The sequence below is a fragment of the Dendroctonus ponderosae genome, unplaced genomic scaffold, assembly GCF_020466585.1.
Source record: "Dendroctonus ponderosae isolate FM_Combo_2020 unplaced genomic scaffold, Dpon_F_20191213v2 Dpon_F_20191213_7, whole genome shotgun sequence".
Taxonomy (NCBI): Eukaryota; Metazoa; Arthropoda; class Insecta; order Coleoptera; family Curculionidae; genus Dendroctonus; species Dendroctonus ponderosae.
In genome coordinates, this window is record NW_026018916.1 from 11,772,422 (window position 1) to 11,783,704 (window position 11,283).

Below are 11,283 nucleotides of genomic sequence, written 5' to 3' on the forward strand. Positions count from 1 at the left end.
GCCGTATAGCGTGAATAACACTGTATATGTCGATCCGCTTTTAAAATGAAAAATTCACCAGTTTAAAGTCTATTTCAAAATCATGGAACGGTCGAATGTTTCAGAAGCGGATTGGACGAAAACTACGAAATTTTGTGCAGGGTGTTTACTCATAATGCCCCACTCAATGATGATCGCAATAGTGTTGAATGGTCATAATGCCGGTTTATTTTAAGATTTTTTTAAATTTGCGCGTTTTATTTTCCTGTTTTTACTTCTAAATGTCAGTTAATTTAATTGAGATTTAGATCTTCAGGACAATTGAAAATCGTCGAATTGCCTAGAAAGAGTTACGACCGGAATAATGCTTTTGCAAAAAATACTTTATAATTTCCCAAATACTTACTTGTAATAGTAGTTGAATAATGACCCACTGTATGGATAAATCCCTGGCAATCCAAACAGCAGCATACTGGTAATAATCAGCCCGGTATCAATCCTGGCTAATCCGATCAGTAGATAATTTATGCTGGATCTCATCTGCGGTCTTGACAAGATAATCATCGATATCATGTTTCCCATCAGACCAAACACTCCAACAAAATTCAATAGTACTCCATTAGTGATAAAACGAAAAAAATTAATTTTATCCGATTGCAACTCTAAGCAGGAAAATGAATCGGATGCGATACTGGTTTTCACGTTGTCGATTGTCTGATAGTCACTTAGATTGGTATTGTTCAAAGGAGAGTAGCTTGTCACCAACTGGATATCCTTAGTGATCATGATCAAAAGATTTTCCTCCTCAATTTAGTACCTCATTTTCAGTTTAAAATTCTTTGCGTCAGGTTTTGCAGCATGTTGAATATTTAGTTTGTTTTTATGGGTCGTCTAACTCGCTCTTTAGATGGTCAGCCACTGGTCCCAACCCATAATGCCCAAATTTCTGAAAAAAAGAAAGAAGCTTTATATAAAGTTAATAATTTTCTTTTGAATGCAGCACTTTGAAAATTCTGTGCAGAATGAAAACTGTAGCTGAATTATACCAACTGTCTTTAACCAATAAAGATAAGTAATGAAGATAAGCAAATTTATTTGTTTAAGTATTAAATCAATTTGTTTTTTCATTTTTGTAGCACTATTACCCTTCCAATTCACATGGTCAATTACTGTCGGAACCTTGTCTAATAACTATAGAAATGTGACCAATAACTGTACATTTTTGCCCATTTAGCAATTTGCACATATTTCTCTTTTTGCTCAATTTCCCTGCAGTTTCTTTATCTTAAAAAATCCGGATACATATTTTAAATGTGTTTAATTAAATTATTAATCCAGCTTTTCGTGAAAGCGTCCTGAACATTTCAAATCAATAAAACCTTTCCATATTAACATTGGTAAGAGCCAAACTCATTGACTCCTAATGAAGAACATTACACCTGTGAAACGCACAAGTATTTTCAATTAAATTCACTTTTTGGCTATTGAACAAAGCTTTAATTTGCATCCGCTAGATTTGCAAAAAGTCATTGAGATCGTTTCGATGCAAATAAACTTCTTTATGCGTCCCCAATAAAAACATGCTTTTGCCGATCGTTCCAAAGGGAACAACACAAACAGCCAATTCACTTCATTCCAATATGTTTCTATTTGCATCATCTTTTTTGTTGTACATTTGTCCTGTTTGAATACCGGATCAGGCAAATCCAATAAACTAGTTTCCGTTACGTGCAAAAGTTTTTTGTGGCTAATACATGCAGTTCGTAGTCACTCAGCTAAATAATAATGATTGCGTTGGAGCATTGTTTCATAAAATAACTTCCACATGATAAAATATCAACAAAATTATTTAAATCGATTAATTAATGCGACACAAATTCGACATGTGTCTGAATGCAAGTAGATTGTACATAAATGTTGTAAATAAATCAATTTGAGCGATTTTGTCTGAGGGACAAGCAGTTTTAATATTTTAATTTATTAATAAATTATAAAATTGCAACATTCTCAAATCTCATATTGCCAACATGCGGATTATTTTCCCAATATCCCAATCGACCGTAACTATTTCAAAAAGTTCTTTTCTGCATAAGCGATTGCTTAAGCCAAGTCAAGCGTGTTGAGAGAATATTCCCTTAAAAATATTCAGCCGAATTTACTTAACCAACACTTAATTAAAATTGGAGCCCTAAACTTTTGTGCCGAAACTTTAAATCGCTGAAACTTTTGAATCAAGTCCGAAGTTTTCATGCAGGTTGTAATGTTTGCTTTGCAGAATAAAGGTCCGATTCGCAGCCAATATATTTCAGTTTGCTGATGCTCCTAAAACTTTCCAACAACTAACTGCTTTATGCTACTCTAAGAAGGTTGTGTTGTCCGAGAAAATGTTTAATTCATCATAACATTAAAGTAGGCATGAATTCCCAAGCTACAAAGGGTCTCGTAACAATCTCCAATTGGTTCTTTGTCAGTTGAATAATTTTTCTTGTTTCTCTTTTCTTTTTCAAGTTTTACATACATTTGTACAATTTTTCCTAGCAAATATGTAAATATGAAAATGATAACCACTCAATTAACATCAGAATTTTAATAAAGCTTGAAAAATTTTAAGATAATTTGAAGGTCGCCTGTGAATTTTCCGCACTTAATTTCCTTGTAAAAACATGATCATGCATAACTTTGCGTGCTTCAGAACAGCTTTGATGTCAATCCTTCTATTGTCAAAATTTTGTGAAAGCTTCAGAGCTTATTACCACTTTGGAATAGGAAATTAATTTGAGCTTTCAGTGTACCGGGCTTAATTGAAACTACTTACACACTTGTTTCCATTAAATAATGAAATGTGCTTAAAATTAGCAAATGTAAGCAAATTGGGTTGGGTTTCGTTGCTACCAGTATTAAATTGTTTCATTTAAGTTTAATGGATAATCTTTCATTAGTAGGTTGGAATTTAATTAATCTCTCTAACGTATTGTCGTAATGCTCATCGCCTCGCGTTCCCAACATATGCTTGTATTTAGGGAAAATCAGCAAGCTCCAATTGAGTTTAAATTGAAATTTTTTGGTGTACATTTATAAATAAAATGAACATTGAAGTCTTTTCAGAAAAAAATGAAATACAAAATTATGCATGAAACATGTAGTAGCGGAAGTAATGAACCTAATCAGAGAAATATAATGAAATTTTATGAAGACATATAATGAACCAAACTGCTTTATCAAACATTTACAAGTCTTACTTAAACATTCGTTGATTATTTTAAACGGATAGGTGCAACATGTTCGATGAGTTAGATAACGATATCTGTTTTATCTTCTACCTCAAATTTAAGCCAAAAATATGAATACTATTTAAGACAAAACCTATTTAAATTGAAATCTACTCAAAAATATTCTCAAAAATAATTAATAATAATGTTAAAATTAAACTTTTAATAATCTAACTACATATTATCAGAATAAGCAGAACAGAAAAATATTCTGTGTTTTCTGACCTGACTAACCGTCCATTGTGGTCACTGAGGGTTCCTTTTATGAACTCAAATGTTTATTAGTTAACAACTGATCTAATTGAAACCTTTCTAAAATAAGTTAATCTATGGATTTAAAATGAAGCGAGTCGATGTAGAATTGGTTGGAAATTTCGTTTTTTGTTAGATATTGTCCTGTACGAAAGTAAAATTTGTCCGGTTTGTCCGATTTAAAGGAACACAAAATGTTACTGCTAGCTAACCATCTAATAAAAGTAACAGTTGTGCAGCTTTAAAAGGTTATTTGTCACTAAAAGAGCAATTTTCCTGTTTCAATTCACCCGAAATATTTTGGTATGTTCCAACTAATGTGTTAAAGATATAACAGCTTCAACGTGAAATTAATTGGCAAACAGGAGAATTTCGTTTAATATAGGGAAATGACAGGAACAAGCAGGAATACGTATTACGGTATCTATTAATTAGAGCAGGAATTTAAATTCCAGTTCAGGATTGACTAATTAATAAATTGACTTAGACAAAACAATTTAATACTATCAACGCGAATTCCTAATATTACATGTTTCCCACGATATCAGAACATTTCAAGATTTTTCCCTTATTTTAAGGCTTCTAACTCTGACTATGACATTTTATTTGTGCATAAAAGGCGTAAAGGAGTTTTTTATAGGCGCTCTAAAACATTCACTACCTGCTGGTGCAAATGGAAAACGGCACAAACATCAGGATTATTTAAGGTGCGAAAAGCGAACTTTTGTTAAGTCTCGCATATGCACAATATCAAAAATTCCATGACAAAAAGATATCCATTTTCTATTTTGCATAGAGTTTCTTAAAATACATACGATGAATTAGGTGGTTTTTTCATGCACCTCTAATTTTACACTGTATGAGTTTGTTTCCCGTTTGTTTCCGCAATTGTTGTATGAAAAATGTATGAATAAATGTACTTTATTTGGTATATTAAAGTCTATAAAAAAGTTATTTAACGTCACCAGTACATTCTTCGCTAAGCATTCTCCAAATTTACTTTGGAGAGATGAGGATTTAATATGCATTTGATGAACAACGTTTGTTAATTCCCCGTTTCATTTCAATTGCTTCGAATAATTGAGGTGTTCAAATTTGCTCAATACGTGCAGTTGTGCCGGCCACTACACCTAATCTGTAGTTTAATTTTGCAGCAGCTGCTATTCTCCTAGTAACGGACCGTAACTATTCTCATTTAATTTTGCAAAACCCCGAAGCATTCCCATAAGATAATTGTACAAAGAAACTCTAGAACGGTTGAAATATGTATATTTTGCTAATTAAAGTTAAACATTAAATTTATTAGCCGCCTGAAAAGTGAAAAATATGGGAATAATATTTGCGTTTATTTTTCTGGATTTTATATGGTGCACGGTGTATAACTGGAATTTTTTTCTTTGGCTGTATGCAAAAAATGTTTTCAAATCCCTAAAAAAGTTCTCGTTCCTAGTTAGTAATTAATTAAAGGGGATTGCTTTCCTTAATTCCTGGCTCTCAAACTTTGTATTAATCCAATTTTACCAGAATATGTATGGTTACTTGCAAGACCCAAAACCAACATAAACAAGGTTAATTTCCATTTCAAAATTAGGGTGAGGAGCTTTAAACTTCGAATAACCATCAATAAACAGATTCACATTAGTGAAGCAAATATACGTTTTTTCACCCGCTTCGTGATTAATTTAATGAAATGTGTGTAAAAAGTTGGTGAATTTAAATCAAATATTCCGATCCCCAGGTTAATTTCATGTCGTGTAAGCAACAAGGTAGCGAAAATAAAATTGTTAATACCTAACCTTTTCCTCAAATTACCTAAAATATTTAATTGTATTGCCTTTTGCGAGACAGTTGAAAATAATATGATTCCAGTTTCCATTTATAGCCAACATACTTTGATTTTTCGATAGCACTTGGTCTAATCCAGAGACGAAAATAAAATCAATCAAGTGAGTTAAAACACAGTTAACTACAGACAGTTCTCCTTAATAAATTTTACATCAAATTTATAAATGCCCGAGGCGTGTCATCTTTGATAATATTTATACATTGTTTCGTTTCACTTGTGCCCACTGATTTGTGCAAAAGCGACGTGGGATGATTGGCGATCCTTTCGACCGGTTCTTTGAGTCCCGGAACTGTTTCAGAATTTCAAAATCTTCTTTTATGAAATATTTAAGGTTATTATTAGACTTTTTCCATCTGAGAATTTTCTATTTTGCTGCCGATATTTCCAGAAATTGCTTCGTTTTATAATTACTTCAAAATAAAACTTTTCTTGCCAGTCCATAAACTATATTTATCTAATACAAGCAGATAATCGATATATTACAGGTCGGACTTAGGTAACATAAGGCCATGTATTATACCTGTAAGGTATATTCAAGCAGAAATTATGACCATTATTCTTGTTGTCAGGAATAGTATATATATATATATAAATAATCTTTATTTCCTACAGAAAAAGGCTATCGACCCAATCGGTCTTTCTGTCCTTGTTTAGTACATATGTGTCTTAGCCTAGCTTATTCTAAAATTAATTCCTATTCCTAACACTCGTATAAATTAATCAGCTAAAAAAATAAAAAAATAAAAAGATGAGAAATTTTGGCTTACAAAACAAACAGATCTTAGTCCTTAGTTCAGTTGCGTTTGTAGGTGTTCTAGTAAAGTATCTGTTGGGGAACGAAAACGGGTGTGTTTTGTCGACCTTGTGAGGCAAAAGTTTCAGTATGGTCCAGTTGTGGGAGTTGTTTGTCCATTTGCTCTGTAAGTGTATTAGTCTTTCTGAAATTTTTGTCATGTTTGTGCGTTCGTATATTAGTTATCATAACAAAACAAATCAATAATTGCAGACTAAGTGTTATAATAATAATAATCAGAAGTTTCGAAGTAAAAGTTCGTGATTTTTTCTGTATCATTTCATGTTTCCGAAATATTATTAATCTACATGATTGGGTCGCTGTCTATGGTAGTAGCATTGTGAAAGGATCCATATGGTTATTAGTCTCTTAAGCTATCTTGTTGTTTTATAATTTTTTAATCAGGAAAGGACGGTGGTCATCAATATATATTTATTTTCCTGTGACTTTATTGTTTATCTGTTTCAATGATTTGTCGTTTCGGCCATGCTGTCCCTGTTCAGTAGAGTATCTTAATTTTCTGACTCTGGGCCATCATTAAATAGATGAGGGTTTATCCTCTTAATCGTCTTTGTCCCTTGGATTAGTTGAACATTTTCACTTTGATTGATTGAGCTGAAAGTTTTGTATAACAAATAACTTGAGTCATGGTGGGTCATGATGAAAGGAAAAACTATTTGTATGCAGAGAGGTCCGAATTTTTATTATCAAATTCGTGAATTGGTAAAAACCAGATTTTATGAAACATGTTAGTCGCTTTTAGCACTCTGGATATTAAGCCAGCAATACATCGATATCTACAAAAATTAAGTGTTTCAAGGGCATAAAACAGCTAAAAATTATATTTTGAGCCGTTTTGCTGAAACATTTCAATATCCCGACTGGAAAATATTTTTAAATGTTGAGTCGATAAAACGTTGAAAAATTATACGATGCAAAATATAGCACTATAAAGTAAAAATATTTTAATGGTTTCAAGTCTAAATTAAATTTCTTCAGCGAACGTAAATGTTACGCTTCGACAGACGTATAAACGAGAACTAAATCATCTTTTCGGGGTGGGTGGTTAACATAATCAGCATTTTTATCACTTGCAAGTAATTGAATAAAAGTGATCAAATATTATTAGCCGATTTATCGCAGCTGTGCCACACTAAAATTTGTCGATCTTAAAAATTATCAAAGTATTTGTCAAAAGGGGAAAAATTATAAGACTAGTGGAAAACGGTTTAGGCAAGAAACCTAAAAGACCGCAGTCAAAATATGAGCAATCTCATAAAACGACACTAGGAGCTGGATGAACACTATTTGCTTTAAATGGATGATCAAGAAGCTGTGCAGAAACTGATGAGCATACAGAACCCAGTCAGTTCTAATTTTATCCTGAATCTAAATAAAATGTAAATTTTCAGAAAATAACGAGCTCATAAATTAAGCCCTATGAAAATCACATAAGCTACAAAAGAAAACGTTGAACATTTTAAGAATCGGGAACAGAATATGATTCTCTCTGATTATTTTGTTATGCTCTCCATTACATTTTTAGCCAACAAAATATTATTATAGTTAAAGGGATAGATTTTTCTTAATCGCATTCATCTCTTTCATAAGGCTTTAAGAAAATGATCGGTATTTTTTAACACTCATTTAGAGTTCCAAAATTGAAATTACTACTATATTATTATCTTTCTCAATATTTTCTAACTTCCAAAGCCAGCGAGTAAATATAGACCAAAATGCAACAAATATTTCATTTCATTCTGCAATTTTGGGTTCAAATGCAGTCAGTCCCTATGGCATAGGAAACTTGTCTGCTTATCGTTTTACCCATATTAGGATAGCATTGTCATTGATTTCTGCGGGCTGCTCTTGTTAAAGGACCGTGTTATTAGATAATACAGTTTAACTGATAAGACGCTTATATCTTTGCTAGCTTCTCTACAAGCGCCTTAGTTTTAGCAGTTGCAATTATCACACTCTGAAGAGTCTTCTTCAGACGACGTTTGTTATATGGTTCGCTAAGTCCCACAATATACCTTTTGTTCATTTCTGTTCTTCAGGATAGATGGAAACTAAATTTCCTGAATATTTTCAAATATCAGAGAAAACATGGAGCTGGTTGTGCCTGTCGGTCATTATAAGAAATATGAACTTTAATATAAGAAATCAACATGTGTTGAAAAGGAAAAATCAAATTTTTAACCAATTTTTAAATATAGAAAGTAATCTTGTTGATTCGCAGTTAGAATTCGTTTTCTTTAAATTTAATTTCATGTTCAATCAATTAATTTGTTTCTCGATCGCATTTGATCATAAAACCTGATGAACCAAACAAAAAGACCATTCGAGCAATAAAACACTCATACCACTGAAGTCTTTGGAGAAATAGGAAACACAAAAGCCAAATATGGAGTTATGATTCACTAGGACTAAAATTAAAACTATTCACTAAAACCCGCCGAAGCCTGTCCTAAGCCAGGTTGGAAAATGGCCAAGGGGAGGAGTAACAGCCTCGTTAAAAAATCAGGATTCATCTGACCGGGTTAGGGTTTTTGCCAGGGTTACGGCGAAGCTGCTGCCATGTAGTGCATATTGGCTTATCGAAGGTTAAATGAAGATAACCCTGAGTGAAAAATGTCCTGTACCTCCAGGTTGGGGGTTTGGCTCGCTCCTCACTACGATAAAAATATGTAAAATGCAAAGAAAACCAGCAACAAGTTTCGGAAAACGGACGGAACTAAACGGAAACAACCACGAAAATCGAAAACGGCCATGATTATAGCAAAAAACAGAAACAGAAGACGTTTACAGATTATTTATATTAAAAAAAATACGATTTATTTTTGTCTAGACGTGTATTTATATCGACCAACTCACCATGACTAGTAAGGAATATTTTAATATCCTAATTAAATGCAGCCTGGCTGGGAGCTTCCACTATATTCAATTAATGTCACCTTAATCTGCGGAAAATCTCCGAAACAACTCAGCTTAGATGCACACCCAGTAAAGGCAGTAAATAATTCTTCAGTGCTGTTGAAATGTTGTTTCACGTAAAGACGATCATTAAGTCGCAGTTAATATAATCTGAGACACATAAACAATTTTAACAATATGCAGTTAGTTCTAGTCCCTGATAGATTTATAGCTTTTGCCTTTTATAAGGTGGATATCATCAATTGTAGCAACGACAATAATAATCATAATTAAGATTAGCTCATTACATAATGATTACGAAAAGTCTCAATTAAACATTTTGCCGTATTTATATCACCAGTCTAAATAAAATAATGGAAGTCCAATATTACCTGTTATATTTAGTTAACAGCTGTCGGGCAATCAAAAATAGATCGTCAAATTTGATTGTTTTGCCAAATTATTTTCGAGTTCTTTGATGTAGAGAATGTGGCTTTTGAATTTTTGAAATGGTCAAAAATTTCCTTAGAAACTTGTCCATTCACACCACACTATAATTTAACTTACAACTTGAACTGTAAACTAACAAATATTATACATAAACATGTCAAAGTTTTATTACCCTTTCGCAGAACTAATGTGTAATGCATTTCTATATAAATTACAACTTTGGACGTAAATATGGACTTATAATATTAAATATTTCATTAAACTTCATTTTACTTGGTATATTTCAAATACTTTTTTAATTGCCGGATTCCATATTTGCTAAGACAGTAATATATTTGGATTCATTTCACATGGAAATAATAGGATTTCTAACAATGATAGTTCCAACATAGAAAACTGGAACCACTCAAATTGCAATCGAGTTCTTTTGTGAAGAAACTGCAGAATCAGATAATAGGGAATTAAACGAAGCAGTTAATTTAAGCGAATTCATCCGATTTGAAGTTTGAATAAAATGATTTAAAGCAAGTACGGATGCATCTGTAAATAAATGCCTTACCGATGGGAATTAGCAGAGTTATTAGATAAGTCGAACAATACCATTCAGCAAAAGGGAGATATATGGATAATACGTGTGTTTATTTGGTGGATATTATGAGATATTGGAGAAGCGCTTGCTAATAACAAATGCAATGTGCACGGTTTATTCTTTTACTTTTTACCGATAAAAAATCCAATGGTTTTGTATAATCGCAAAAAGAATAACATTCGGAAATGTGTATTCCGCAAGTAGATCTGTTTACTGTTGTTGTCTTACTAGCAACCCATTAATAAAACAGCGGGGTTCAACAAATCATTTAATAACATTTACAGCGTCCATAAATAGCTCTCTTGCAATGGACAGGGCTCCATATTGATGAATAAATCCTCTTGATATTGATGTACATACTTGTACGTCATACCAGCTATTTCTGCATTATTAACCATCGATTTGATTCGAGTGAAACTTATCGATCACAAGGACCATTTAAATACGTAATACCGGCTGGATTAGGGGTAGATACGATATCCCAAAGTGCCAATTTAGACAGGATTTTGTGTTACCTTTTCAGTAATATTCGGATGTTTTAGATAGAGGCAYCTCTAAGCTGATTCCTGATTGAAAATATTTAAAAAATATAMAATTTTACAAATGTTATTAACGGTGTTTTTTGTAGTAAAAAGTAAAAGTATATGCGCGTTTACAGTTTTTTAACCCAGATTTGAATATTAGTGAAAACGTAAACACCAGAGCCTACGCCCAATTGCCCACAACTTAAATTGAAAAGCTAARAAATTAACTGAGATGGTGGTTTAASGTGTTAAACTTTCCTCTGATAATCTGCAATGATATTGGCTTGTGGAAGTGGAAATAATCCCAATAGCATCTAGAAATCTACCCTTAGTCACGTTGTTACTGTTCCTTAGGCGAAAACTCCGGGAAAAATAGAAGAAAATGCTTAAATCTGAAATGTAGTATAAGTTATGCAAGTATTGATTGGCAGAAACAAATGCGTTAAAGGTTCCAATTATTATAAGAATTCTGGTGGATATTTATGAATTGAATTTGATGTTTTCTGTGAGATACAATTGCAAAGTTTATGCACCTATTCTAATCACGATACATTATAAATGTAAAGTAATTACATTGTTTAAAGGCACTTTTTATTTTACATTAAACGTATTTCCGGCAATTTAAATCGTATTAACTTATTACAAAATTATATAAAATAATTAAA

General features: G+C 32.3%; 1 protein-coding gene across 1 annotated transcript in view; it reads right to left on the reverse strand.

Moving 5' to 3' along the window:
• The window catches only part of LOC125505211 (FMRFamide receptor-like), a gene marked incomplete at its 3' end in the record, with an annotated part of 97,125 nt that overhangs the window by 468 nt on the left and 85,374 nt on the right, over nt 1–11,283 (reverse strand). Inside the window, 1 exon segment of the mRNA XM_048668629.1 lies at nt 386–925. Coding sequence (XP_048524586.1) covers nt 386–765 — 380 coding nt within the window.